This window comes from Peromyscus leucopus, chromosome 2 (assembly GCF_004664715.2).
Source record: "Peromyscus leucopus breed LL Stock chromosome 2, UCI_PerLeu_2.1, whole genome shotgun sequence".
NCBI classification, from domain to species: Eukaryota; Metazoa; Chordata; class Mammalia; order Rodentia; family Cricetidae; genus Peromyscus; species Peromyscus leucopus.
The window spans coordinates 81951203-81971748 of NC_051064.1; the positions used below are offsets into that span (position 1 = coordinate 81951203).

Below are 20546 nucleotides of genomic sequence, written 5' to 3' on the forward strand. Positions count from 1 at the left end.
ATATAACTGTACCATTTTTAAATAAGAATTCTCTGGTGTTTCCCTTTTCTACTTGTGTTCTCTTTATCTTACTGCTCTAGTGAAGACTGCAAGCATTATATTAAAGAGCAGTAGATAGAATGACTGTCCTTGTCTCATTCCTGATTTTAGTGGAAATGGTTTGACTTTGTTTTCCATTTAGTGTGACATTTTCTAGGCTTGTTGTATATTGCCTTTATTATATTGAGAAATATCCCCTGTATTCCTACATTCTCTTAAGACTTTTATCATGAAAGGATGCTCATGGATTTTTGTCAAAGACTTTTAATAAGTGTAATGAGTTCATCCTGAGGTATCTGTTCTGTCTTATTTATGTAGTGGATTTTGTTTATTGATTTACATATGTTGAACTATTCCTGAATCTGGGATAAAGCCAGCTTGATCATGGTCAGTGATGTTTTTGATGTGCTCTTGAATTTAGTCTTTTAGTATTTTTTATGTTTGTAAGGGGAATTTGCCCATCTTGCTTTTTTTTTTTTTTTTTTTTTTTTTGGTTGAGTCTTTGGTTTTGTTTTCAGGATAATAAATAATAGATAGATATACAAAAAGAATTTGGAAGTGTTTCTTCCTTTTATAGTTTACCAAAAAATTTAAGGAGTATTGTTGTTAGTTCTTCTGTGAATATCTTGGTAGAATTTTGTTCTCAGTGCATCTGGCCTGGGTCCTTTTTTAAAATTGTGGGAATTTCAGTTCCTGAATCTATTTTATTTGTTGTTATAGGTGTGTTTCAATTATTTTCTTCATCTTAGTTAACTTTAGGAAATCACATGCATCTTAAAATATCTATTTCTTTCAGAGTTTCCTGTTTAGTGGAACATAAAGTTTTTAAAGCATGCTCTTATGATTCTCTGAGTTTCCTAAGTGTCTTTCTGATCATTTCTAATTTTATTGATTTTGGTCCTCTCTTTTGCTTAATTAGCTAAAATTTTCGTCAATCTTGTTTACCTTTTAAAGAAAAACTTTTCATTTCACTTATTTTTTTGTACGTTTTGTTTCTATTTCATTAATTTCATACCCAGTCTTTATTGTCTATTCTAACCTACTGGTTTTGGTTTTGTTTGTTCTTGTTATTTCAAGGCCTTCAGGTATATCTTTCTGTTACTAATTTGAGAGGTCCCATATTTTTCACTGTAGGCTCTTAATATTTATTATAAACCTATCATTTTAGGTCTGCCTGATGTACTTGGAGAAACTTCTATAGACTCCCAAGAAGAATTTGTTTTATAGAATGTTCTGTATTCTTTAGGTCCTTTTGGTTTATGGTATCATTTAAATCCATCATTTCTATGTTTGGTTTTAGTCGACATAATTTCTTGGTGAGAATGGAGTGTGAAATCACTAGCAATCACTCTGTTAAGAGTTATTGCATGTTTTAGATCTAATAGTATGTAGTTATGAAGTTGGATACAACTGGGCTTGGTGCATCTATAGAGATTTACAATAGTAAATCCTTCGTGGATTCTTCATTTAATGGCTATGGCATGTCCTTCTTTATTACTTTGATTAATTTTGGATTGAAGTCTACTTCGACAGATATTAGAATAGCTAAGCCTGTTTGTTTTTTAGTTCCATTTGTTTGGAATACCTTTTTCCATCTTTTACCTTAAGATGGTAGAATATTGCCAGGTGGTGGCAGTATACAACTTTAATCCCAACACTTGGGAGACAGAGGCAGGTGGATCTCGGTGAGTTCCAGGTCATTCTGGTCTAGAAAGCAAGTTCTAGGGCAGCCATAATTATTACAGAGAGGAATCCTGTCTCCAAAAAACAAAAACAAAACAAAAAAAGATGGGATATGTTTCTTGGAGGAAGCCATAAAATGCCCTCTGTTTTCTAGTCCAGTCTGATATCTGTCTTTTGATTGGAGAATGAACCTATTAGTATTAATAGTTATTAATTCCTGTCATTTGTTGACTTTTTGTGGTCTTTTTTAGTTACCGTGCAGTTTCTCTTCCTAGTCTTCTATGGAGGGTCTTCTGTTCTCCTTTGCAGCAGACATTGTCCAGCACATTCCTTGCTGCTCTTTCTTTCTGCTGCCTTCTAGTGCAGAACTCAAGACTTATTGCTTGACTTTGAGTAAGTTTTATGAAAGTGGCAGTTGGGTGAAGGAGATCTTAGAAAGCTCTCTTTGTGTAGTCTGGAGTACTATGGGGTCAGTAAGGGTAGAAGCTATCTTGGAGCAGTGGGAAGTAAGATCCTGGAAAAGTGGGCAGCATATATGTTGGGACGCAACAGTCAGTGTGTTGGGTGAGGGGAACCTGGAAGGCCTTGACGGTGTGGAGGCATTTGGAGATAAGATCCTGGAAGAGCTTCTAGTGTGTGGCAAAGTGATACTTATCCATTGTCTTTGTTTGAGAGGGGAGATTGCATAGGAGGTAGTCCTACAGAGTGGAAAATATCTCAGCCTACCTGATGGATTAGGGAGGGAGGTCCCTAGGAACATTGTGATTTTTTTGAGGCCCATTGAGACACAGTGCAAGATGCTATATTTAAAAAAAAAAATTCAAGGTCTAGTATATATAGTTGAGTAGTGCGAGTGTGCTTGCCTATTATTCATTATGGGAAGCAGATCACCTGCAGGTTAAAGCTGGTTTAGTTAGGTATTGGTAGAATAGTCTTAAGACCCGTGTTAAGAGAGGGTTTTGTACGTTATCAGTAGTGCAGAGTAGGCTGTTTTTACCATGATGGGGTTTTGGGGCTTGAAGCCTTTCCAATCTTTGGAGAGAAGGAAGCAGATGCTACACTGAATCTTTACGGTGCTGCAACAGCTTCTTTGCTACTGCACAGTACTTCACTGGGTGTGTTGGACTTTTGTGGCTTTGATAGAAAGTAGCAGGAAGAGTTTAAGATCCTAGAAACAAGGTACCAGTAACTTAATTATTGACAATGGCATGTCATGTGGAATTGTGCTCACTTCTGTTTTCCACCTTGATGCAGGGCACATGATGACATAATGTTCCTCAAGGAATTCATTCTCTGATATCACAGGAGCTTGTGACAGTCATTGATTGTAGGATTACATCTTCTGGGTTCACTCCTGGTTTCTATTACATTATTTTTCAGAGCTTTAGTTTCTTCACCTACAAAATAGAGATATTATAATGATTGCCTAATATTTATTCTAAATATTAGAAAAGATAATCTAAATGAATGGTTTTGTGTTCTACATACATTGCATTGTAACATTCTTATTTTTAATAAAATTCCTTTCATATTTTATTTTCATACATTTTTAATTAAAATAGAATTACATAATTTTCTCCTTCCCTTTTTTATCCAGTATTTCCCAGGTACCCTCCCTTTAAGCCCTCCTATATCTATTCCCATTCTAAAATTGAGAGCCTCCTTTTCTTTGAAAATTATTGTTACATACCTATGTATATTTTTGCATAAATATATAAATACATTTGGTTGAGTCCATTTTTTGTTGTTCATGTGGCTTCTGGAGTGACCACTTTGTAATGTTGGATAACTAATAATTTTCTGGAAGAGACTAATTTTCACTCTGTCTGCAGTCAATATTTACCTGTACTTCTTAAACTCTTTAAAAAACAAAAGGAAAAACAAAAACAAAAACAAAAACCCTCACACTCACAAACTTTTACAAAGCCAGTATCACTCTTATACACTCTTTTCCTTTTTCTATGCCTATAATTTGAGGACTTAGTATTTAAATGGTGTACCACATTTTCTGTATGTTTTTATCTTGTGAAGTTGTCTTTTCTAAATTTTTCCTTTTTTTTTAAATTGTCATGATCCCTTACTTTGTGTCTTAATATTCTATCATTTGCTTGATTCATTCTATTTGTAAGGCTTCTTCTGAATTTTTTAAGTGATATATTCAGTGTCTGAGTTCCATTTTTTTTTTAAAGATTTATTTATTTATTATGTATATAGCACATATGACTGCAGGCCAGAAGAGGGCGCCAGATCTCATTACAGGTGGTTGTGAGCCACCATGTGGTTGCTGGGAATTGAACTCAGGACCTCTAGAAGAGAAGTCAGTGCTCTTAACCTCTGAGCCATCTCTCCAGCCCCCCTGAGTTCCATTTTCACTTAAGCTTGTGTTCTCTTCAGTGTCTTTCTCCATTGAGTTCAGTTTCCAAATCCTGCATTATCTTTGTTATTTTGTTCAAGTATATATTTTTATTATTGTGTATAACTCAAGGTCTTTTTGTTTTCCTTTTGCAAAGTGTTTGTGTCATTATAAAATTCCTTGAATTATTTTTTTAAAGTTTATGATAGTTGATGATTTTTTTAAGTTTTGTGTCTTGAGGTTTCTATAGGACTAATGAATGTGATAAGAGACATGCTGTTTTTGGCTATTCATGTTTTTTTTTTTTTTTTTTTTTCCCCTGTGATTTGACCTGGGCTTGTGAACTTAATTTTTTTGGTTGTGTGTTTGATATGATGATGATCTGACCTTCCTTAAATTGTTCAGTATTCACCACCATAATAACTCTAAGATGACAGTTTGGTTACAGTGTGCATTCCTATATTTATATAGTGGGCTTGAGAAATATTTAAATGCATATACCTACATATTCATCCATTTCCCAACATTTTAAAACTGAAATACTAAGAGAATTATTTCCTCTTAACATTACTTGGGGTTTATTTCTGATGCTTTAGGGGCATCCTCTGTTAGTGAGAACTGAGTGGTAAAATTTTCTCTAACTTTCATTAAGATTTTGATAGATTTTTACTTCATTTTCTTTTCTCTTTTTTTAAAAAACCCAAAAGATTGTAGAATAACTGGTATCTTTTCTAGGATTGACAAACCTCTTGTTCCTGACTATTATTCTTCTGGATTTCATTTCATATTGTTTATTCATTTATTCATTTGCCACCTGTAGTTGGTGTTCAAGGCTGGAAAATCACTGTAGCTATTTTATGTCTGTTCTAGTGGTAAAATTATTTTTTTTCATTCAGAAATACATGCTTAACATTATTAGTAGACTATCATCAAGAATATATAGAGTATCTGGAAAAAGCAGTAATGACAAAACGTCACATCTGGAGAAGTTGTGGTAAAAGAGAAGCACAGAACATAGATGGTAGTAGTAGATCCTTTTTCTGTGTTGTATCTGTAGATGAGGCGTGGAGTTCATATTCAATATCAGTAATCACTGACAACACACATTCTCCTTTTACATTGTGGGTCCCATAGACAGAATTCAAGTTTTTAGGCAATTTTAACCACTGAACCATCTCAACATCTAGAACTTTTGTCATTTTAAAATAGTTGTGATATCATGACATTTTTTGCTTTCTTAAAAATAGAAAATGATAATGTATACTAATCATTACATGATTTGGAAAGTCTTATTAAACGTTGTTTCATCAAACCCTACAGATCACACAGGAGGCTGGAGAGTTTATGATCACTTTTCCTTATGGATATCATGCTGGTTTTAATCATGGTTTCAATTGTGCTGAGTCTACAAATTTTGCTACTGTCAGATGGATTGACTATGGCAAAGTTGCTAAATTGGTAAGTTTTACCTGAAAAGTTAAGCATATATAGTGTGTATTCTAGTTGAACATGTATAGCATTGGTTTTCATCATTCACACTATGTACCTCTTGCTATAGATTTTTTTTTTCTTTCAGTTTTGGTATATTTATTTTCCATGAGTTGAAAACTCATTCCTGAAATTTTCTATTTTGAAATTATTGTAGGACAGTTTACTCTGACTGGATTTTTTTTTGCTGTGGATGCTTGCTTTCTCTCTTAAAGCTAGCACTTGGGTTTCTTGCAACATTTTCTCTTGGCTATGTGTTAAGTAGATTTGGATTTCTCTTGTTAAATTTCAGTCAGTGGTTTTAGAAAACAGGTTATAAAAGGAAGTGAGTAGTTAAATTTGGAATTATTGGTGGTGAAGGGAGTGTGGTAAAAAGAAATTACTAAAGCTTCATTAATGCAAATGTGATTTTTCTCAGTAGTAATAATGTAAAACGTACTTTAAAATCTATCTTAACATTAAAATGGGTATAAAAGTTCTGTTCATAGCTCTTGTCAACTGTATTTATTGTAGCTCATATACTTTGTCTTTTCATCTACAATGAACAGTTGGTATTAAATCAGATTGCTTTCACCTGGTGGCATGAAAAGAGGGACATTGTTTAAACAATTGATGGTAATTTTTCCTTCCTGTAGCTTCAGGAGGAGCAAACGGCAGAGGGCTGTATCTTACTGAAACTATTTCACAGTATGAAGTTGACAGAATCAGTTAGAAAAATGATAAATGCAGCTTATGGGCCTTATCTTAGCTACTTTGTGGTACAAGTAAATGTTGTTTATTCCACTTGAAGAACAATTGTATGTAGGACCATTTTGTGGATTTAGGAAAAAATCACTCTTTAGTTACCTGTGTATTTAGAAGATTGCATGACATTAAAATATATATAAAATTCTAGCCTTTGGCAAATCAGGAAGCATTTGAATGAATTCTTGTTTAAGAAGTTTATTTTGATTCTTTTTTACAGATTCATGTGTGTGTGTGTGTGTGTGTGTGTGTGTGTGTGTGTGTGTGTGTGTAGGTTGTTTAGCCTTCAGTCCCTTTCACATTCCCTCCCCACTCCCACTGAATTCCTTTTTCTTCCCAACAAGTTCCCCTCCTGTTTTTATATTTCTGTTGTTGTCTGGTTTAGTTGGTGAACTACTTAACTTAGTTTAATTAGAGTTGCATGGGAATGGGTGGGGCTATTTAATCAAGCATGAGCAAATGTCCTGTGGCTGTAACACTGAAGAAAATGATTAAGGTCTGTTTCTGAGGAGTTGTTTACAAAGGCACAAAACTGAACTACTTCTTCCTATTAGGCAGTAATCACATTCTGTTTAATGAGAAATATGACATTTAGCATGCATGCCTTGACCTGTAACCTTAGTGTTTGCACTGAAGTGAAATGCTTTCTTCTGTGTTGAAATGCTGTGTAACTATGAAGTTGTAATGTGGTATAGTGATTTGGATCTTTAAATTTGGCAGAATAAGTAAGAATTGTAGATATTCAGATCATCAGAAAAATGGCTTAGTATTTGTTTATTATAGGTTTCAGAACTAATTGGTAATATTGATCAAAATGAGACATTTCTTCTTTGTTGACAGCCATAAGCAATAAGATCATTTCCCTACATTTTTGTAGTAGGAGTGGACTGCAATCTGTGAAGAATTGTGGATGTTGGTCCACCTTAGGCTCTCAGTGGCTGAAGTGTTATGAAGCAGGTGGATCTGAGGTCCAACCTTCCTACTCTTCCTAGATATGAAATATCTATATCTATATATAATATATGATATATATATATTAGAAAGACCCCTTTTTACTTTAAAGATTTGCTGTAAGGGAAGAAGACATATGTATGTGAACCTTCACTCATATTATTTCTTAGTTTTGGGCATTTTATTTAACTAGACACATAATTATTGATACACACATTAGGCTAGCTAATTTAAAATGTTCTACATGTCCCATGTGGGCATTTCCCTTACCCTTCTTTTTCTATGGTCCCGGTGATGCTGCTCTGAAAGTACACTAGTTTCTATTGCTGCTTTATCAAAGCACGATGTCGTTGATGCTTAAAAATGTCATCTCTTCGTCTTCTTACAGGTTAGAAGGTTAGAGGCTCAGGTTTGACCTCACCAGCCAAAAATCAAATTGTTTCACAGGCTAGGTTTGTTACTGTAAGCTGTGAGAATAAGCAGGATTTCCCTTCCTTCCCTTGTTTAGGTTGCATGTCAAATACTCTTCTAGTGCTTGATGTGAGATGTGTTTCCTAGTAATGTCAGAAGCTAACTCCACCCCCACCAACATGACTGCCCAAATGTGAACTGGACAAGGACAACACAAATGGACAATGACAAAATAGATGGGGGAAGTCCATGAGGTCTTAACCCTATGCAAAGAATTATAGGCAACAATGGAAAGCTGGGATTGGGAGAGGTGTTGTTGTTCCCTAGGGAAGAGCTTACCAATTGGTCAGTCCTGAAAACATACATACAAGTACCAACTGAGCAGGTTATATTTAGAAATACACATATACATATGTACACACACATTCATGCAGTAATAATGAAAAATGAAGCCATGCATTTGAAGGGGAGTTGGAAAGAGTGCATAGGAAGATTTGGAGGTAGGAAATGAAAGAGAGAAATATTGTAGTTATTAGCTCAAAATTTAAAAGAAAAATTAAAAAGAATAAGAGACACTATGGCCAAGGCAACTTATAAAAGAAATCATTTAATTGGTGGCTTATTTGCATTCACTTTCAGAGTATGAGTCCATGGTCATTTTGGCAGGCACGGTAGTAAAACAGTAGTTGAGAGCTTATATGAGAGAAAGAAGGAGGGTAGGGGTATGGGGGGGGGCAAGCAAGCAAGCTAACTGGAGATAAAGTGGGCTTTGGGCTTTTGAAAACTCAAAGCTCTTCCCCAGTGACACACCTCTTAATCATTTCTAAATGCTTTTACCAAATGCATGCTAAGCATTCAAATATGAGCCTTTGGGGCTCATTCAAAACAGCCCAGGTTGCTAGTTAAAGTACTTCAATAGAGTTGTAAGAGTAAGGTCCTTTTTCTTGCTAATTGACAGGCACTGATTAGGTTTTGTTTGTTTGTTTTTGAAACATAGAAAGTTGTATTCAAGAATATTATAGATTAAATATGAAAAAATACATACAAAGGGAATGGGATAATGCATGCAGCTGTTCTGGCATCAGTGGTGTGAATATCCTGGATAAGATGATGGTTTCTTTGGACCTACTACTGATGGGGACAATTCTTCATATGCTTATTAAGTGTTTGCTGGTTTGTTTGTTGTGCAGGGCCTAACTCAGGCTCTCACACTTGCTAAGTACACTGTGTCCCCAAGCCACACACCCAGTCCTGTTTATTTCTGTAAGTCATGATGGCTATATACAGATCTTACTTATTTCACTGTTTGTAGTTAAGCAAGAAACCTAGAAAATGCCATTGGTTTAGTAGAATGGTCTGGGGAGCTAATTCACGGGCTCTATATAAGATATAATGTGGAAATGATTCAGGACTCAAGCATACAGGGATCTTGAGTAGTCTTATTTCCTACTGCATGTACATTGCTAATTGGGATAATTGACATCACTTGGAAACTCTTCTAATCCCACGGAAGCCAGGTCCCCTGAAAGGCTTCCTTAAGTAAAGAGGAAATTTACTTGATATTTTAAAATCTAGTAGATCTATGCAGGGTGTGGAAATAATTTCTACAGACCTTTCTCAAACCCTTTCATATCATTATTTCAGAACAAACAATGTTGAAGTCTACATTTTTTTTTCATGTACAATAAAACATTTACCAATTTTAGGGATTTGGATGAGAACATCATCAAGGGATTTAGAGAGCCTAACCTTATCTGCCTAACACCAAGAGTGCAAATTAGCAAATGATAGACTGATAATTGAAAATCTACTTTGCATATGTAACTGGTGTTGCCTGCTTAAAAACAGGAATTTATTCTTTTAATAGAAAATTTTGAATGTTTCAGTAGTCTGTGCACTCTTAGTATTACCATTTCTATTCTTAGTCAATTATTTTTCTTATACTAAAATGTAATGTGATTTTTTTTTAGACTTTAGTTGTTTTTGGTCTCTATTTTTGATATCCAAGATAGATAACCTAATAAATTTATAGTATTGTATATGTATATAGCTTTTGACCATTTGACCAACCCATAATGTATGGGTTAGTTATGGATTGTGGTAAACAGACTTGTAGCTTTGTGGATGCCCTATTTGTTAGTCTTATTGCCTTTTTAAAAAATTCATTCTAAGTGGTAGAATTCATGATTTGTAAGTGTTGATGAGTAAAGGTTTTTATTATTGTAAACAGACTTTTGCTTTTTCACAGCTAGGCCAGGAGTGTAAAAGTGCCTGATAAAGTCTCTGCTGGAGATACAGCATTAACTGATGAGTGTAGCATAACCTGTGCTCTACATCTTCTTCATAATATAGACATATATGTAAATCATTCATCTATATGCTATGAAATAATTTCACTTTATTTCTAATTGGATGTCTCAGAAAAGAATTATTACAAAAGGCTATTTTAAAAGAAAACAAAACCGATTAGAATACCTAACCATTTTCTCTGTGAGAGATCTTTGATTATAAGCTTTCAGGCTTATTTGGTAGAGAAAACTGTCGCTACTTTAGGTGGCTAGTTGAAAGAGAGAAAAACTCTATTTACTGATACTGTGCTTGCTTCATGTTGGTGCTAGTCTGGAAACCAGAAGTGAGAATATTTGGCATTGCATAGGTTACAGTACTGCTTTCTTTGTCCTTTGATGCTTACCTTCTTGTGGTATCTCTGTAATGGGATGGAGGGGAGTGGGATAGGTTTCAGCTGAAATGATTAATGACCTGTTGATAATGTAGTGGTCAAGAAAGCTTTGTTCTTAAGATCTGGCTTTGATTGACTAGAAATCCCATACCATCATTGGTATCAAACTCAATACCTCTTCCAAATTGCTACAAGTTTTTGAAGTTCATTATCTTTAACTAAAGTGGATTTGAAGGCTATTTCAGAATCTTTCTAAGATGTTCTTTTTCACAGTATTATTTAAAACTCCCATTTCTTTCAACTTAGATCTAGTAGCAGTTTAGTCTGATTATTTTTGTTTACAAGAGGTCTCTAATACTCTATGTACACATCTTTGACATTGTTATTTCCTTCAATCAGGACTATTTAGCTCTCTGTTGTTCCCTTGACTTGTAGAGTTTGACAAGGTACTCCAGAGCAACAGGACTTTTGTATTTAACAGGGTTATGCTACCTGAGAAGGTGTTTATATAGTTTGTCATGGTTTTACTAAACTAAGATGATTCTCATAATCATCCCTGTAGTCTTATGTTCCTTTCCTGGCACATAAGCTGTCTTTGGGGAGTACTCAAGAGTCTGCTCATAAAGAGGTGCTGGGCTGCATATTTGTGCAGGAGTATGTGGGAATGGTTTTTCTGAGAAATGCTGTTCAGATCTTGCTCTTACAAATCAGACTTTCACAAAACTGAAACCAAGCTAATAATGTGCTTTGAGATCATTTATAAATATGTACACAGTAGGCTTACATAGTGTGTACTCAACTTGTTCAGAATTATCTGTCCTCTAATAAAAACATACTTAGCTCCCTGTAGTCTTATGGTTTGGAATGCCCCAGTATATTATGTTCCTTATTTTTCTATTGTGTTCTTGCATACTCCCAACTCAGAACAATGTATGTGTGTCTGAGCTGTGGTAACCAGGTCTAAGACCTTCCATTAGAAGCATTGAGGTGTTGAAAGCAGCACCCTCTCCCCGTACATATGTTGGAAAATACATATGGTAGAGTTAGTAGGGCCAATAAAATAACTTTCTACCTTATGAAGTTCCAGTTAAAGATGGATGAAGACAAGTTCCTCACTGCTTGTCCTTATCATATTGCTTGTGCAGTTTGGTACATAAAGATAATGGCCTTTGTTCATGGCTACTAGGACTAATTAGACTCTCTTAGCTTAGACTACTCTTTTAGATTTACACAGGAAGATCAAAACTCTCAGGGCCACTCTTGAGTAAAGGACACCAAGAGTTAGCCTTTTCTATTTCCTGTGACATCACCACAAGGAACAGTACATTTTGTCTTTAGGGAGCCTCCCTGAAGGGCTTTTAGTAACTGCCATGTGCAAAACTTTAATGTTAGTAGATAGAATGTACTGTTTACTTATTTTAGGAATCTTCATTGCCTTAAACATCAGAGTAATGTAGAATAATATTGCTATTATCCCCCGGTAAAGATTTAAAAATATATAAAAGACAGGGTAGCAGTTGAAGCCAAACATCTATGCATATTTGAATTATGCATTAAATTTTGTAACATTCCTTTGTGTCAAAATGGAGCCCAAGCTTATTTCTGGGTAGCTGCAGTGGTACTCACAGGCCTGTATCCTGTCTAGGCTGTAGGAATGAGCTAGCTTGCAGGTTTTTGTTTTCATTCTTTCATGTGGTAGGATGAAATGTAGTTCTTTAGAGGCTGGATTTGATATATAGGTTCATTATTACTACTACTACTGCTACTACTATTATTATTATTGTTTTGCCATTGTATTTATTAGTTTCACATAAAAACCCTGGTAGCTGTTAAAGCTTTGGCTTAAATTTGAGCTTGAGTGTTCAAAGACATTTATGAAAGTATTTTGTTTTGGTGATGTGGCAGCTGTAAGCATTGTGAAAGCTATTTACTGTACTGATTGTTTCAGGGATAGTCATGTCTTACCTACATTCTCGGAAAGTGAGTAATTTTTACATTACAGTGTGTAGAGTGAGAGACTTCTTATGATGCATTAATGATACTGTTGTCTTAGGAGAGGGTACAGTAGTGGGTGACACTTTGAGTTGATTTTATTTGAAGTAATTTTATATGTCATATATGTAGATATATTTATATCATTCATATATGTCAGAGTTGAAAATTGAACTTCAGAGCTAAAAATATTTTCTGACACTATTCAGAATTACTAATTTAAATTCAGCTTACTAATTTAAAAATATTCTGACATTTGAATTCTCAGGCATTTGAATAAGTTTGGAAAGAAATGGTTGAAAATTTTGAAGTTTTTTTTTTTTTAAATCTGCAATTGATTTTGAATAAGAAATTGTTTAGGATATAAGTGCCAGGGTATGAATTCATTCTATGTTACATGTCAGTCTTTTTTTTTTTAAGTGAAACAAAAAAAATTAAGTTAATTAGACGTATTCAGTTTGGGGCAGTCTTTATTCAAAGACTCCATCATTTTTAAGTGAATTTCTAGGTTTTATTTTGTTTGTTTGTTTGTTTGTTTGTTTTTCCATTTCCTTGCTAGCTGGGACAATTCAAATCTCCTTATGCATCTTGCTGATTTTCTGCTTCTGGGAGGTTAACCATGCTGTCTTAGTTAGGGTTACTTTTTGTTGTGATGAAACATGTTCAAAGCAACTTGTTGAGGAGGGCTTACAGTTCTATATAACAGTTCATCATCAAAAGCAGCAAGGGCAGGAACTCATGTAGGGTAGAACCCAGAGGCAGGAGCTGATGCAGAGGCCATGGACGAGTGCTTCTTATTGGCTTGCTCCCCTGCCCTTTTCAGTCTACTTTCTTATAGAACTCAGGGCCACCAGCCCAGGGATAGAACCACCCACAGTGAGCTGGGCCCTCTATCATCAATCACTAATTAAGAAAATGCCTTACAGCTGGGTCTTATGGAGGCATCTTCTCAATTGCGGTTTCCTCATTTCAGATAACTCTAGTTTGTGTGTCAAGTTGACTTAAGATTAGCCAACACACATGCTTATACTGAGCATAGTGTGGGCAACCGATTGGCATTGTGTACTACAATCCAGAACTCTTGGTCCAAGCTATCCTCTTGCCTCAGACCTATGAGTGACTGGGTTTTACAGGTGTGTGCCATTGCACATTTCATTGTGTCATAAAGCATTAGTCTAATAATATTTACCTGCCGTTACTGTATGTAAAGGAAAGAATACCCAAACTGCCTTGCATTTGTTCATTGAACAGGTCTCTCTTTCCCCTTCTTTCTGTCCTTGTGTTTGGGCTTAAACCCATGACCTTGGACATACTAGATGAGAGATGAGAGGTGTACTATCAAGCTATATCAACAGCTTCTAGTTCTGTATTTCTTAAAGTATTGCATAATTTTGTGTTGTGCAGTTGTAGCTTGTGAAGTTCATATTTAGTAACTAAGTAACTGATACAGTTACAAAGATAAATGGAAAATGCACTTCACTGAGTTTAAAGATAATGCCAGCATTTAAACCTAGGCAGGCTAAGTGAAGTATATCCCCACTTTACCACTAAATCTACTTCATCACCCCAGCCAGGCTCCTCACTTTCCTATTTGAGAAGTTTAGCAAAAAAAAAAAAAAAAAAAAAAAAAAAAAAAAGCCTCAGGAGAATTTAGTGGGTGCTGCCGAAACAACACCTTACTTTAAAGTTGTTGTCATATCTAGTTACATGGAAACTTGGCCACCAACAAATCTGGCATAAATTTCCAGTTAGTCCTTCTACAGAAGCCTTTCCAAACTTAAGAAGCTTCATGATCTATGGGAAAATGAGAGCTGCGGCAGAAGTGCATGCACTACCATTTCTTAACTTGTAGCTTCACCCCAATACATTGTTTTGTTTTATTGTCTATATCTGTATATGCTATTTTCATACAGTGCTCCACATCCAAGGATCAAAGCCTTGAACAGATTGGGAGAGAACTGTAAATAAATTATAGCCAATTCACAAAAGGTAACAGTTCAATTTGATGATGCAAACATTTGGTAAGTAGCAAATGAAATTTTCATCTAATAAAATCTACAGGAAATATAATTCTTACATAATTGAGAATCATCTCCTCAGCACAACAAATTAAGACCAATAACATCCTCCAAGACTTCACTGATTAGGAAAAGAACAATGAGGGGAGTCCACTAGTTCAAAGCACTAAGAAGACTAATATTCATGAGACACTGTGTGATCCACACTACTATGGAATCATCAGTTTGAAAACAAAAATAATGAGGTATTTTAATATTTAATCACCATAGTTGCTGATATAATTTACAGAATCCAATACAGATTCTTGAATATAAACAAGTAATAAACATTTAGTACATATCAGCAAAAGCCAATATGCAATTCAGGATTAAATTAAAATAATAAATAATTCATTCTAAACACAGTTACAAAGAATTTTATTTTAATGCCGGGCGTTGGTGGAGCACGCCTTTAATCCCAGCACTCGGGAGGCAGAGGCAGGCGGATCTCTGTGAGTTCGAGGCCAGCCTGGGCTACCAAGTGAGCCCCAGGAAAGGCTCAAAGCTACACAGAGAAACCCTGTCTCGAAAAACCAAAAAAAAAGAATTTTATTTTAAATCTTAAAAAAATAGTGTGGGTTTGAGTGTGTGTGTGTATGATTTCTGTTGTATGTGTATTTGTGCACATGTGTAGGTGTTTATTTGTTCATGTATGCTATGTGTGTGATGTACATGTGTATGTTTATGTATGTATATATATCTTTATATTTTTGTGTTTGCATGTGTAAGCATATGTGTAGATAGCAGGATAACTTTGTGAATAGGTTCACTCTTTTCACCATGGGTTTGGGGATCATACTCGGGTGTTCAGGTTTGTGTGGCTAACATTTTTATCTGCTGAGATTTGACAGGTCAATTAGATCCAAATGGATCCAATAGATATATTGTTTTATTTGATTGTAATTTTGTTACATGAAATCCATTTTTTAATTTTCTTTTTTCTTTTCTTTCCTTTTCTTTTCTGGAAGTTAATGCTGTCTCTGCTTCTGTCTTCCTGGTGACTCACAGAATGGTTTTATTTCTGCTACTTTTGATGTAGTGTTATGTTTAAAGTATTACTTTTCTAGTCTGTGTTGTTAGAAACTAGTAAATAATAGCATACATTAAACATATATTAGATTCAAATATTCTCAGAATAACATGATGCAAAAACCGAAAACAGCCCTGACACTACAATAGGTAAATGAGAGGATAGCTCCTTCAAAGCAAGCACATCCTCTCCAATTCCCCCATTGTCTCACCTTCCCCGTTCTCAGTAGGTTATGAAGATACTTTGGGTCTCCCATACCTGGGCCTGCTCATTAAATTCATGTATCATAAGTACCTCATTCTTCGTCTATTTTCATTTGCTACTCATGATTCTAATGTCCTTTATTCTTAATAAATTATTTTGGCATATTATAATTTAGTCATTTGAGAACTAGAATGAACATTGGTTGTTCATATATAATGCCAGTGATAATAGCCAGGATTGAACTACAGAAGATCTCTGCTGAATAAGAGTAGGTAAGACTTGATTAATAAAGGTTTGCTGTCCAAGCTTCAAGAAGATTAATGTTGAGAATTCTAACAATTATTTTTCCTTAAGATTTCTGGCAGAGCTCTACATAAAGGAATTATATGGTCACATGTCTACTGGAACTTGTTCTCATTCTCTGAATTGAGTTTGTCTCCTTGACCTGAGAATGTATTCAACACAGAGTTAGAAATTTGTTATCTTTGAAATGGACCTCTACTAATTTTTATTTAATTAAGTATTCATTGATTTCTTTTTTTAAGGCCAGAGTCTCATATATTCCAGGCTGCCCTTGCACTATCTATGTAGTTGAGAATAACTTTGAGCTTGTGTGAGCTCAGGCCTGAGTTTTCTACCTAGGCCTTTACCTCTTGAGTGCTGAGGTTATAAGTATGAGCCACCCTACCTGGTACCAGGACAGACCATAGAAATGATTTCACCCAATGCCAGGTTAGTGAACCAGTGATTTTCTTCAGGTTATCCACAGGAGTATGTGCTACTCAAAGGCCACAACTTATCCCAGCATCAGGGACACAACTAATGAAGGTTTCATCCTTAGAGATTCTTGTATAACTTGCGGGCAGCTGGTGCAGTAGAAACATTTTTTCTCCCCAACAATTGGTTACTTGTTTTTGCTCTTTTGGGAGGCCCACCACCCAGCTCCCAAAGAAATCACACATGGAGGCTTGTTCTTAATTATAGATGTCTAGCATTAGCTTGACTTATTTCTTGCCAGTTTAAATTATCTCATCTGCCTTTTGCCTCTGTTAATTCCAGTGGGTGGCTGGCCATTGGAGTCCTCCTTCATCTCTGGCTACTTCTTTTCTCCTTCTATTGATTCTTTCTGCCTGCCAGCCCCACCTATCTTTTTTCCTTGCTATTGGCCATTTAGTTCTTTATTAGACCATCAGGTGTTTTAGATAGGCAAAGTATCACAGCTTCACAGAGTTAAACAAATGCAATATAAACAAAAGTAACACCAACATGGTCCCTAAATTTGAGCTGAACAAGCACCGCACCAATGAACACCCCAGATTGGATGGGGGGAAAGCCCATGAGCCCTTAATCCTTTATGCACTAAAAGACTAGGCAACTGAGGGAAGCTGGGATTGGAAGAAGTGGCCTTCTCCAGTGTACAACACACTAGTACCAAATCGTCAGCCACCAAAATATACATACAACTAACATTATACAGACTGAGTGGGTTTTATTTAGTAATATACATGTATATGTACATATTCATGCAGTAACAATGAAAGAAGAAGCCATAAATTTGAAGGAGAGTGGGAAAAGGTATATGGTAGGTTCTAGAGGGAGGAAAAGAAAGGGTGAAACGAAGTTAATTATACTATAATCTTAATTTAAAAAAGGCAAAAATATGAAGGGGCAAGACTTTTAACACAACAGAAGAAAAGCTTGTATGTTAGAAGTTAGTAAATACAAATATTACCAGAGGATACATCCCTAGGGCCTTCCCAGAGCAGTTACTGGGAGATGATTGTGGTGTTTTGACTGGGAATATCCTTTGTAGTCTCAGATATTTGGACACATGGTTCCCAGTTGGTGGTGCTGATTTGGGAGGGTTAGGTGGTGCTGCCTTTCTGGAGGTAGCATGTCACTCGAAGTAGACTGAGACTAAAAAAATGTTTCACCTACTTCCAGTTTCTTCTCTGCTTTCTGCTTGTCAGTAGAGGTGTGAAGTTTCTGCTTCCTGCTCCTGATTGCTGCCATGTTCTCCCTGCAGTTATGGACTCTAGCCCTCTGAAATGTTTTTAAAAATTAATCAATTAATTTCCCCCCAGCCTGATCAGTTTCCCTCTTTCCTTTCTCTCCTCCCAGTCCCTTTTATACCCCCTTCCTTCCCAAATTCCTCCTCCTTTTTGTCAGCCATGGCATATCAAGTTACAGTAAGACTAATCACCTCCTCTCCTTTTAAGGCTGGACAAGACAATCCAGTAGGAGGAAAAGATCCCCAAAGCAGGTAGCAGAGTCAGAGACTGACACTGCACCTTCTGTTAGGAATCCCATAAGAAGACCAAGCTACATAACTGTAACAGTGGGCCTAGGTCAGTCCCATGCAAGTTCTCTGGTAGGTGGTTCAGTCTCTGTGAGCCCCTATGAGCCCAGGTCCATTTTCTTGTGTTATTCTTGGCCCCTCTGGCTCCCATAATCCTTCCTTCCCTTCTTCCACAGGATTCCTGGAGGTCCAACTAATGTTTGACTATGGGTCTTGCATCTTTTTCCGTAAGTTGCTGGGTGAAGCCTCTCTGATGACAGTTGAGCTAGGCACTCACCAATGAGTATAGCAGAATATTATTAGACATCATTTCATTGACTTTTTTTCAGTCATGTTTGGTTCTATCCTAGGTCTCTGGGCTCTCTAACCTCTGGATCCTGGCCCTCCAGACTGTGTTGGGGGTGGGCTCCCTCTCATAGTATGGATCTCAAGCTGGTCCTGCCATTGGTTGGCCACTCCCATCATTTCTGTGTCACCTTGTCTCAGCATCTCTTGTAGGCAGGGCAAATTGAAAGTCAGAGGTTATGTCTGGGTTGAGGTCCCAATCCCTCCACTGGAAGTCTCTCCTGGTTACAGGAGATGGCCGTTTCAAATACCATATCTCCCATTGCTAGGAGTCTTAGCTAAGGTCACCCTTGTAGATTTCTGGGAGTTTCCATTGCATTAGGTTTCTGGCTTATCCAAGCCCTCTGAAATCTTAGGCTAAAGTTGCCATGGTTATGTTGTTTTATAACTGCAACAGAGAAGTAACTAATACCATGAGTATATTTTATGTGTAATTTTTCTGAAGACTATCAATGATACTTTCAATGATTTTATTTTTCCATAAGCTGCGCTGGATATGACCAATAATTTCCTAAATTTGTTAATAGAAAAAGAAATTGTTTTGTTGCAAATTATTTCTATAGAAAAAAAGTTTGTTTGGGTTTATGCTTCCAGTGGGTTGGAGTCCATGATGGCAGAGCAAAGGCATTGTGCTTGAAGTACCAATTAAGTGAGCGCTCATTGATGTACAATTTTTACTTATCATAAAGATTAAACATTGCTCTCATGTTTTTTAAAATCCTTATTTTTAAAAATCTATTTTTCAAGCTTTCTTGATACATTAGAAGAGGTATTTTTCTACTTAAGGTTATTTTTTTTCCTCCTTCTTTTCCTTTTTTGGAGATAGTCTTCTGGTATAGCACTGGCTGGCCCGGAACTCACAGAGATCCATCTGCCTTTGCTGGGACTGAAGGGATACACCACTATGTCCAGATTCTGGCATGTGATTTCAGCATAGCAATACATAATTGCTAATTACAAAGTTCACATTTGAGAAACAAGCACTCCCCTTACCTAAGCAAAACAACAGCAACAAAAACCTCACATAATGGTCTACTAATATTTTAAGTAATTTTGTGGTTTTTATTTTGGGCAATATTAGTAACTGTCTTGGAGTACTCAAAGTCTGAGGTCACAGTTATGTATTCTTTGTCATAACTTTATAAAAGGATAGCTCTCCACGGATATACAATTTAAAAATAACATGGGAAGAGGTTAACTCTGTGTGTGTGTGTGTGTGTGTGTGTGTGTGTACACTATCTTTCATCTTTTTCGTACATTTAAATATATAGCATTGATATGGTCATACACATTAAAAATTTAAAAAGCAATTTTATTTTTAAAGTAGTCAGGACAGAGGTGTAACTTCATGCTATACCCAGCATTTGACTAAACATAACTATCAAAGGGTATAAGACAGAGTTTATTATGAAATTAAATATGGGTGACAATTTATATTTGTTACCCCAAATTCCATGTTTCAATATGGTAACTGTTCGCTGAAGTTATTAAAGTAACAGAATGAAAAAAATTATTAATCAAGGCATATTTAATATACATAGGTAGAAAAAAACCTATGGATATCTTATATACAAGTGGATATCTTAGCTTCTCTGCTCAAGTGATAAAACACTGACAAAAAGCACCTTAAGGGAGGAAATGTTTATTTCAGCTTACTCGTCCAGGTAAGGACCATTTTCGGATGTTGGGATAGAAACTCAAACAGGAACCTAGAGGCTGAAACTGAAGCAGAGCCGAGGGAGGAACATATCTTAGGGTCTTGCTCACTGTGGCTTATGTAGTTTGCTTTCTTATACAACCCTGGACCATCTGCCCAGAGGTGGCACCATTCATCATTAGGCGTACCCACATCAAAAAAAAAGAGAATGCCCTGTAGACATGCCTGCAGGTTATTTTGATGAAGGCAGTTTCTCAGTTAATATTCTATCTTCCGAAATGATTCTAGTTTGTCTTAGCCTGATAAAACCCAACCAGCAAAGTGATGAAATCTTTTGGTTGGTAGAAACTTGTGTTTTGTTAAGTTAAAAATGCATTCCAAAAGGCTTTATCACCTAGCCATAAGGTATTAGGATAGATGTTATGAAGGTCAAGGAATGGCTGTCTAGGAAGGTAAAGATTAAGCTCTAGACCTGCAACATTCTTACCTCTCCACAATTGTAATTTTAATCAGTTTCTCAATTTTGTAAAAGTTTCAGCTGAAGGAGAAACTTCTTTCTGAGATCTTTACTTCACAATATCAACTCAAACAAAACAAGACACTTGGTTTTGAC

At 35.9% G+C, this 20546-nt stretch overlaps 1 protein-coding gene across 6 annotated transcripts in view; it reads left to right on the forward strand.

Moving 5' to 3' along the window:
• Window positions 1-20546, forward strand: part of Kdm4c (lysine demethylase 4C) — a 196988-nt gene that overhangs the window by 79428 nt on the left and 97014 nt on the right. For 4 of the 6 annotated variants that reach the window (XR_005090854.1, XM_028873963.1, XM_037202679.1 and 1 more), the window contains one exon: window positions 5396-5533. Coding sequence is in view for 3 of the 6 variants with exons in the window: in XM_028873963.1 (XP_028729796.1) it covers window positions 5396-5533 (138 nt within the window). In the remaining 3 variants the exon portion in view is untranslated. Of the gene's footprint in view, window positions 1-5395; window positions 5534-14254; window positions 14363-20546 lie in introns of those variants that run through there. The other 2 variants (XR_003734985.2, XM_028873965.2) reach the window with 2 other exon arrangements.